Here is a 10,435-nt window from a genome sequence, read left to right as displayed (position 1 = left end):
TTCCCTACAATGGATAGTTTATAGTTTTCTTCTACACACTCAAATGTGTAACCCCTATGGACTGCTGCTAGAGGAAAAGGTGGCACCTAGTGGCAAATGAATTTATTTCAAGAAATGAAGATTTGTACATGGACTAGGGCTTGAAGCACCAATATGCATGACCTGAATCATGTTCAATCCTGCTCAGTATCTGACTAAATATAGCCAGGCATCTGCAAATTGATTGCATGCAGAAGCTTCTGTTTAAGTTGCAAGTGTCTCCATACACTAAACAGAACCTGTGTGTGTACTTGTATTTTACAATAGTACCCTATAGAATTTTAGTTTTCTGCGCTCTAATAGGCATGTGTGTAGACAGACATTTACTGCACAACTAATTAGTCAATGGTGCAGTAAACTTCTTGTGTTGACATACCCAGTTTTAACCAAGTTAAAAATTGGTTTCCTGAAAAGGCTTAAAAGAGTTGTTAATGAGCCAATACTACATAGTTAACTTGTTTAATAAATTTATTTTTTCCTGAAGTCTTAATAGAAAATTGTGGAAGGCATCTTAGCTATCGGCCACGTGCTCCTGGGCCCTGAGGAAGCTTGCCTTCTTCTGAGCAACGCGATCTTTCTTTTGCGCAAGGGACATCTTAGGACGGTTCCACCTGCAATACAAGCATAGGTTATAAATATCTGTAGTAAGTTAGAATAAGAAGGCATCTTTCCTTCTTGACAGAAGAGAGTGAGAAAGCCATATGAAATAATTAGTCAGTGCAGGAAGGAGTATTGGACAACACCTTAATATTAGTTAAAGCAACGGATTAGTTGTCATATACCAACAAGAAGTTTGATTTTTTGGAATTTGTGGTGTTGGCCTCAGACAAAGGATAGTAGATTAAACAGCATAACAATTCCCAAGTTCCTGAATAATTCTTAATATATGGAGGTATGGTACTGTGTCAGAACTCCCTTCCTTAATTTCAAAAAAATATCAGAGCTACAATACCATTCAAAATCAAACCGTAGCACCTTTGATCATATTTTACAGTACTATAGGACAGCAGTTCTCAAACTCTTTTGTACCAGGATCCACTTGTAAATATCAGTGGCTAGTCCTGGCCCACTGCCCTTCACTCCTGACCCACTGTCTCAGGCCCAGCCCCCCCAGTGTGTGTGTAGGGGTGGGGTGGGGTGGGGTGGGCCCCCCCACAGTAGCTCCCTTGCAGGCTGGCAGTTTTAGCCAGCAAGGGAGAAGCCATGGTTTCCCACGTTTTTCTCCTTTAAAGGAGAATCAGTTTTTCATGTTTATTGATCCATTTTTAAAGTTTGTTTGTGACCCTTTCATATATTCTTGCAACCCATGGGTTGAGAAATGCTGCTATAGGAGACAAAAGGCCTGGAAATTATTTTTCTAGGGCAACTTAACATCTTTAGTGGCCAAATGTGAAGACAAGCTAGTGCTTTTCCTCCATTATATCCATTCACCTGCTTTGTTCTGTAAAGATTTTTATTGGCTTAGCTGGATATTAAAACATTAGCATTTAAAGGCCAGACTCGGTCCAAGTTAGGAATTTCAACTCCTTGCATTATTATGCAGTTATTACACTTTGAAATCTGAAGTCTCTCATTAATTTGACCCTTAATAGTAAGCGGAGTTCGAGTATGTACCTTAAGAGTTAATGTACTAAGATCTTCTAAAACCCAGATTTAAATTCACATAAAGAGATATTACCTCTTTTTCTTGACCTCTCTCTTCGGTTTCTTTTCATGGACTGGATTCTCCCGTATACCAGCGTGGGCTTTTTTATACATTTCTTCCATCTGCAAAAAAATACAATATAACTGATTAAGTCAAACAATAACTGTATTTGATATGTACTTGGCAAATGTTCCAAACTATTCTGCTCAGCAACATACCACTACTTAGTGAAGGAATTTTTACTGGATGTATAACTCTTGTGCTTCAGACTGGCAGGTCTTAGGTTATCAGTTTGCCTGCCTCTGGCACCCTTTCTTTTACTGGGAAGTCACTTGCACCAAGCTAAATCCATTACAATGTGTGTCATATTTTCTCAGCAAGAGAAACATCATCCCTCTTCTTTATATAGATATGGAACAAAAGCTAGGATATGAAATTAACTTAAACCAAGTTACAAGCCTGTGGTGTGGAAAATTGAGTTTGGATGTTAGCCCATGCCAACCATCCTTCCTCTGAAGGACAGCCATGCTAGGTGTATTACACGTTTTAACATTCTCCCTGAAGACTTTTTTGGCTTGGATTATTTAGCACATCCAAGCCTTAAAAACTTAAACAGAAATATGTGCTGCTACTAGTTGTCCTGGGGCATATCCCTGCATGCATGCTCTGGTATACAGCACATTGCCTGAAGTGGTATAGGGGAAGCTGGGGCCAGCACCTAGGCTAGACCCAGCAGCCTTACTGGGGTCCTCCCATGGAAGTGATCCAGGTACATGGAGCTCAGCTGGCAGCCAGTGAGACTTTGGCCAGCCAGACTCTGGTTTTGGACACCGCATGATGCAGCCATATGCACTGTGCCCCTACTGTTTTTTTTTTGGTGTAGTTTTTGTTGACACTGGGATCTCCTGGTGTCAAAAACCCACTGCATTGCAAGTTAACAGAGCAGGAAATGTGTGTGTGGTGCATGCAATCTGAAGCACCACAAACTGCACTTGCACGCTCATAGGGACACACTGATATAGTCCAGCAGGGCAAAGAGCCCAGCCTGCTTCTCACCCTGGGGACCCCTGCAGCAGAACTGGGGCACTAACAACTGAAACAGCCTTGCAGACGGAAACTCTGCTAACCATGGTGCAAGCCAGGCATAGGCAGCTTCAGCAACACTGGTGGCAGCAGAGCCTCCGACTACAGCCAAAGCTGCTGCAGCAGGGTCTCTCACGACAGCAGCCCATGTCCTGGTGAGAACCAGGGTGCAGGCAGCTCCAGCAGCATCATAGTCAGAAGTTCTGTTAGTACAACCACAGCCCACTAAGCTGGGGATTTTGGCCCATCTCTGGCCACTGTAAAGGGGATTCTGCCCACATGCTGCTCTCCTCACTGTGCTGGCTGTAAAGAGCCACAGGAAGTCACACCAATGCCAGAGCAAAACTCCACAGGCCAGATAACCTGGATTAGTGGGCAGTATGTCCAATACCCCTGAATTAGTGTAGGTGCCACCTCGATCTGCCATCTGCTGGACTTCAGTATAACAGTTAATTGTCTCTCTAGTTACAGTTCCTGTCACGTGATCTCATCAGTAAGCCACACTGCTGCTCCTTCAGAATGGGGCACTGGCACTTTCACACTTTTAAAGACTTTGTCCAAAGACTGCACCAAAAATAAAAGAGTGATCAATTAAAACCAGTTGTCAACACAGACTATCCCTGACTGGGCCAGCAGATTTACAACGTTTTGTATAGTTAGTACATGGGTGGCTGTAAGAATTCATACTGTTGACATAAACCCTGGACAGATATCTATATTAGCTGCTTCAAGACTAAAGGTATACTGTCTTCCACTATGGTTTCCTGCAATTTCTTAGATATTTAGTAGAAGAGTTTTACTTGGCTTTAAAAGTAATACAATTATAGGCCATGTCCACTCTCATTTTGTCTACTGTTTCATCAGCTTTTTTCAGGTAGTAAAAAAGTTCCCCAAAATTCCAGAGTAAGGAAGAGAGGGGGAGATGGAAAAAGCAGGATAGACAAAAGCCATTCGTGACAGGAAGGTAAACAGAAAGGATAAGGTTTCAGGTGAAAGGCAGCATCATGGGAAAGGAGTAAATATTGGCCTAAAAAGTTTGTCAAAAAGCAAGACATTTAAATTATAGTTCTTACAGCGAATCAATACTTTAGCACCATTTCAGAGCCTACGTAGGTAATATAATCAATATGTTAAATTAGGCCAAGCATACGACAAGGCTGTTCTGTTTTCAAATAACATGCCTCAGTTTTTAAAAGGTGAAACAATACGTTTGCAGAATTTAGACAAATGATTACCCCTCACCTCTGAGAAAAATGCCATCCATATACATCCATCCACAATACTTCACCCTTCCTGTTTTGATGTTTTAGTAGCACCATTACTAAGCATGCAAGTAATGGTCCTGCTTTGAGCAAGGGGTTGGACTAGATGACCTCTTAGGGTCCCTTCCAATGCTAACTTTCTATGATTCTAATGGAGATTGAGGAAGCCATGTCTTACCGCGTCAGGTGTAACATTGTTCTTTATGTACTGGGAGAACTGTTTTTTATAAGCATCTTCATCTTCCTCCATCAGGTAGCGCATGTAATCTGCAACATTTTGGCCCATGATGTGCTTACGATGAACCTCTGCGTTGAATTCTTTGCTTTCCGAGTCATAGCCAGGGAAACGCTTGGTACTAGCAAACAGCAGTTAAGGTGAGTAGTTACAACAAGCCACCTTGTCAGGGATGGTTTAAGAAATTCTTTTAAATCCAGAAATTTTGTTGTACATGTTTTGGAAATAGGTAAAAGGATAGATACAACATCTCCCCCCCCCCCCCAACAGCTAGAAGATAAAGAGTTTCAACTAATAAGTTGAAAAGCTATAAGCTAAGGACATTTTATCTTCAGCTGCCATCAGTCCCGTCTTGAAACAATGACATACATCATACACAAACTGAGGACCAACTACAGCATGCTCAGTTGCTGGGGTATCATCATATAGCAGCCAGGTTCAAGAATGAAGAGAATCTCAACAGCCCAATGAAGCGGTAACATTAAATCCCTTTCTGTTATCTCAGCTATTCTTTGAAAGTTTTATAGTCAGAGCAACTAACTAATAGCAAAAATAGATCATGCCATCAATTTAGTTATAATTTTCATTTAGAGACTAGGACTTAAGGCACGGGTTGCCAGGACTTTTGCACAGCAACTTAAGGTACAAGCATAGCTGGATTATTCAGACTCCAGCTGAAGTTTTCACTAACAGTACCATAAGGTTCAGAAACACCCACTGGCTTTCCCATATTCATTTCTCGGAATATAAAACCAGAACAGTCAAAGAAATATTTACCTACATGTAACATCAAAGTAGTATCAATACAAATATTAAAAAGTGCTTTGCCTATTTAAATGCATTTATTTAGTCATAGGATATCTATGATACTCTCAGTATCCAGAGTACTGTGTTCAGTTTTGGACCCCACAGTACAAAAAGGATGTGGACAAAATTGGAAAGAGTCCAGCAGCGGTCAACAAAAATGGTGAGGGGGCTGGGGGACATGACTTATGAGAAAAGACTGGAGGAACTGGGCTTATTTAGTCTAGAGAAAAGGAAACTTAATAGCAGCCTTCAACTACCTGAAGGGGGAGTAAGGGTTCAAAAGAGGATGGAGCTAGGTTATTTTCAGTGGTGGCAGATGACAGAACAAGAAACAACGGTCTCAAGTTGTAGCAAGGAAAGTTTAGCTTAGATATTAAGAAGAATTTTCTCACTAGGAGGGTAGTAAGACACTAGAACAGGTTACCCAGAGAGGTGGTGAAAGCTCCATCGCTGGGGGGTTTCAAAACCCAGCTAGACAAAGCTCTGGCTGGGATGATCTAGTTGGGGCTGGTCCTGCTTTGAGCAGCGGGGTGGACTAGATGACCTCCTGAGGTCCATTCCAACCCTAAGTTTCTATGATTCTCAAGTGACCAGTGATACTACTTTAAACTCCAGAAAGTTTAAACCTTATTCTTCCCCCACCTCCTCCCACATCACTCCAAGTTGCAACTCCTTGGCTGCAATCAGAATGGCACCTCCAGAAAGCCTAAAACAACCGAGATTAAAATCTAAATTAGCACAGTAACATACTCATTCCACACCAATTTTAGCTAATCTCAGATGAAGGTAACAGTATGATTAGGCTGCACATAAAGAAGTTAAGGCCCATTTTTCCACAGTTCCCTTTATGATCAACTTCTTATCCAAGACACAATTACCTATGAGGAATGGATAGACCACCATCCACTGCACCCTTTAGAGCCCCAAATACTTTGTTTCCAGTGGTAGTTCTTGCAAGCCCTGCATCCAGGTAGCATGTAAAGGCACCAGGCTGTCCATCCACACTTTCCACATTGTATTCATCACCAGTCACTTCAACTTGGCCTTCGTAAACCTTATCAAGGCCAAATTTATTCAGAAGCTGTAACAGAAAGGAGTACAGAATGTGCTCTGAATTATTCTCCATATTTATTTATTTATTTTTTTAAAACAGAAGAACTCAATAGTTTAACAATGCAAAATAAAGTTACTATAAGAAAGGCTGGCACTATGTTCTCTCTGTACAAGATCAGTGCACTTAACCTATATTCATTCTCACAGCAACTACTAAACAAATCAGTACAAACAACACTCCACATTTTGGAGTTAAATTTATCTGCGTAAGTATGGTTATGAGTGTTTAACATTTCATAGGCTGAGTTAGAAACTAAATGCATTCTGCATACACACTTCTAACTCTTAACTTGTACACTTCTATATGTACTCTCTTGCTGTCATGCCATCATGACATCTTGCTGTCTCTTGCTGTCATGTTATTTCCCCTTAAAAAAATAAGGTTCTCAAAACTAGGTTGCTGGAATTGACCAAACAGGCACAACACCAACTATTTCAGGCATCATTACATCTAAAAGTTCAGGGTGTTAAATCAATGCCAATACATGTTAATCAAGTCAAGAAATCTCTGAGAGAGAAGAACCGGTGATATGACATAGACATGATATAAACATACCCTCCGTGCCAACAGCAAGCCTGTACAATAGGCTGCAGCATAATTGGTCAGGCCAACCTTCACACCATACTTTGGCAGCTCATGAGCATAAGCAGCACAGACAATCATGTCGCCTTCAATCCTGGCATATGCAATCTGACAATAAAACAAGCATTAGATTGCTCACATTGAAAGAAATAGTAATAAAAAGTTAAATGTTTCACTGTCATTTAATGCTTCCATTCTTATGGTCTCATCCCCTCTATCATTCACATTGCAAGTTGCATCCTTTCTGACCCCTGCATGTGAGCTCTTGAAAGTTTTGGTTACACATTTAGATCTCAATTCTTTATAGCTTCCCCCTTTTAAGCACACATTTCACAGACCTCAAGTTATAAAGAGCAAGCAATTCAGTCCTTTTGGATCACACTAAAAAAGCAGTGATCCCCAACCAGGTTGCCATGAGGCACCACTCAGTATGAGCACTGTTAAGTATGCAAACACATGGTTCACAAAATAAATGCAGAGATTTCAAACAGGAATCGGTAGTGAAAAGCATTCTGACCTGTTGTGGTCTCTCCACATTTTTTGCAACAGAAACGTTGCTCTATTTTACTGTAGTAAAAAAAAAAAAAAAAAAAAGGGGAAAGCTAAGAACTCGCATGTTCCATGTTTTTTGTGTCAAAAAAAGTTGAGAACTACTGCGCTATAAGTTAAAGATTGCCTAAGTGGTTACTGACTATTTAACCACTACTTCATACAGGGTGGCCCAAGCTACCTACAAGAAAACACTACCAGAGAATGTATGTAGATCAAAAGTGGGAAGGAGGATCTAAAATACAATGCACACTATTCTTTTCATGGTAGGTCAAACATAACGTATCCCATAATTCTTAATTCAGTCACAATACTCTATTTCAGATTGCCTCAAAACTCAACTGACACAGAGTGTGTTCTAAAGCCAAAGTGAAGACCATCATAAATTGCAGAAGCCACCGAAGGGATGCTGACAGCTGCCAAGTCACTTCAATCCTAGCTTCTTCCACCTGCCTTCAGTTATTGTTACAGAAGCAAATTACTATAACCAATTTGCTTAGTTCACTTACGGAATTTCTGAACATGAGGAGGTGAAAAAGCACAGGCATAGAGTTATTATTAAGTGTAGTTTGTGTGGTTTTATACAGAAAAATAAACATTTTTAAACAAGCATGAAGCTACAGAATAACTAACACACCTAACTAATGATTCTTTTATCAAGTCAAATTTCAAGCGTCTAGTATTCTCAACTGCTTTTCTTCAAACTTAGATTACTTATAGTCTTCAGCAAAAAACAGAAAAAACAAACAAACAAACTTAACATTTCCTAGCACAACATTTTCTGGCTGCACAGATCCAAAAAGCCAATTCAGGCAGAGTTCAAATTATTTTCCTTAATTTATAAAAACAACATTTTGGCCAAATCAAATATGAAGTTTAAGCCTGACAGTACCACAAAGAGTTAAGGACACGGTTTGAATGGAGATTTGCTGAGCTGTTGTGGGCTGGGTCAGCACAGTCCCTACCCCTAGCAACAGTTCACCAGAACTCCCCAAGTGGCTCTGATCCAGAGCCTGGCCCTGACCCTGTCAGTACCTGGCAATCCTGGCCCAGCCCCAGGGTCTCCATGGAGACTGGCCCCAGATCTGCACAGACAGAGCATGCTCAGGCCGGGTGGATAGGATGGGGCCGGGTGGATAGGATGGGGCCGGGTGGGGAGTGGCATCTGTGAGCAGGATGGGCAGGTGAGGCCAAGATCACAAGGTGATGACAGCATGGAGCCAGGACCAAGACCCAGGGCAGAGCTGTGATCTGCTTCCAGCATACCTGTGAAACCAATGCCTGCAGCGGAGACATGCAGGCAATGGATCATGGCTCTGTCCTGGGCCCTGGCCCCATGCTGTCACCACCCTGGCCATGCTTTCAGATGCTATTCCCCATGCACCCAGGCCCCCATCCCATCCACCTGGATGAATGCACCTTATCCTGGTGGAGTCTCCATAAAGACCCTGCCCACCACACTTTGGCAGTAGATGCGGGTTGGATAAGATGGGATGCTTGGGCAGCAGAGCTGGTCCAGTGGTGGCAGCCAGGAGCCACTGCCACTGGGGCTGCCAGGAAGTAGAGTTCGACTGCTGTGCTGCCCAAGCCTCGCTACACACTTGGGGCAGTGGGACCATTTACATATGCCATGGTCCATGCTGCACCCCATGCCTGGGCCAGGCAAGGCCAAGGGACCTGCCACAGGCTGGATATAATCCCTTGGTTGGCCAGATCCAGCCTGTGGACTGTATTTTGCCCACCCCTGGCATAAATGCTAAAATTCACCCTTAAGTCTTCACTTTCCAGTCTCATATTCCACAGAAGAGGCATCAAAACACGCATTTGGTTCTGAAGTCAGCATGGAAGTCACCACTGAAAACCATACACAAAACTATGTAGTTACAGGATCTGACAAGCCACATGGTCAATCTTGCTATCTTCTGCCAAGCAAAATGACCCTCTCTTCACAGCAAGCCCCTTTCTGAACTGGGGAATAATATCAGAAAATAAGAGGATCAGCTTTCCTCTCTTTCAGCACTGCAGATCTGAAGTCCAGCATGCCCTTTTAGCTACACCAGTATCACTGAAGTGGTACAACCTGCATGAACCCAGTTACACTGACAATGTATTCTCCAGACAAACATGCTTTAAGGGATGCACAGTTTTAGCAGTAAAAGTGACAGTCCTTATAGATATGAAGCCAATACAAAACTGTTTAGACAAGTCTATGAAAGAAAACAGCTGTTTTCCTCCTGCTGGTCAGCACTACTTAACTTCAGGAAAGGCTGTGCCACTCGGGCACTAACAAGCAAGCCAAGAAACCCTTACCTGGCAGATGATATCTCTGTTGGTGACACGCACTATCATCCTGTATTTAGGGGTGTTATACTTGTTTTTATCTTGAATCACCAAACGCTTACGAGCATAATAGTCTGTCTTTCCCTCTGAAAAGAAAATAGTTTTAGCATTTAAGAAATAGAGTATGTACACACACCAATTTTGTTTACTTTAAAAGTGATGATGGCATTAACTATACCTCTCCTTCTCCTGAATTTCACTTGGTACCTCTTGAAATAGGCCTTATTTTTCACAACTTTCACAAACCCCTGGAACAAAGAACAGAAGCAGAGGTTATTAACACAGCACCAAGTCTGTCAATGCCCAGCGTGCAGTTTCATGAATGGGCACATGGGAAATGAAGAGGGGCCAAGCAGCTATACTGTGCTGCATACAGCTACCTAGCACAGCAGTATTCATTCCTTCCAAGCCGACCCGAGCCAGAGCAATACAGTACGTGCATCGCTGGTCGGATCTATCAGTATTCACTGGCTAAATGTTCCCTACGTCTTCAGGGGCACTAACCGCCCGTGCCTCTTTCCATCACCCCGGATGGACGCGTTTTCCGCTCATGCCACAACTCAACCCGCTTCTTGGCCCGCTCCCTGCGGGGCCAGGACAAGCCCCCAGAGCTGCTGTCACGGCGCTGCAGACCGCACTCCCGCCTCCCCGCTTGGCCGAAACCGCAGCCGAGGAAGCGAAGGGAGCGGGGCTGGGGGCACGGGGCGTGGAGGCAGAGAGAAAACCGCACAGCGGAGCTCCCCGCCCGCAGCCCGGCCCGGCGGCTGCCACGCGGCCCG

At 42.9% G+C, this 10,435-nt stretch overlaps 1 protein-coding gene and 1 non-coding gene across 2 annotated transcripts in view; both read right to left on the bottom strand.

Moving 5' to 3' along the window:
* Positions 1-489: 489 nt before the first annotated feature.
* The window catches only part of RPL5 (ribosomal protein L5), a 12,363-nt gene continuing 2,417 nt past the window's right edge, over positions 490-10,435 (bottom strand). The window contains exons 2-8 of the mRNA XM_025201874.1: positions 9,835-9,949; positions 9,627-9,742; positions 6,741-6,875; positions 5,950-6,152; positions 4,208-4,385; positions 1,718-1,806; positions 490-650 (exon numbers count right to left, since the gene is read on the bottom strand). Coding sequence (XP_025057659.1) covers positions 551-650; positions 1,718-1,806; positions 4,208-4,385; positions 5,950-6,152; positions 6,741-6,875; positions 9,627-9,742; positions 9,835-9,949 — 936 coding nt within the window. The 3' untranslated portion in view covers positions 490-550. The remainder of the gene's footprint in view (positions 651-1,717; positions 1,807-4,207; positions 4,386-5,949; positions 6,153-6,740; positions 6,876-9,626; positions 9,743-9,834; positions 9,950-10,435) is intronic.
* On the bottom strand, positions 4,599-4,694 carry LOC112549965. The gene has a single exon (XR_003093623.1). It is a non-coding gene; the product is annotated as a small nucleolar RNA SNORD21 (small nucleolar RNA).

This window comes from Alligator sinensis, unplaced genomic scaffold, assembly GCF_000455745.1.
Source record: "Alligator sinensis unplaced genomic scaffold, ASM45574v1 scaffold199_1, whole genome shotgun sequence".
NCBI classification, from domain to species: domain Eukaryota; kingdom Metazoa; phylum Chordata; order Crocodylia; family Alligatoridae; genus Alligator; species Alligator sinensis.
The sequence above is the reverse complement of the archived record's forward strand: the minus strand, read 5'-3'. Positions and strand labels throughout refer to the sequence as shown.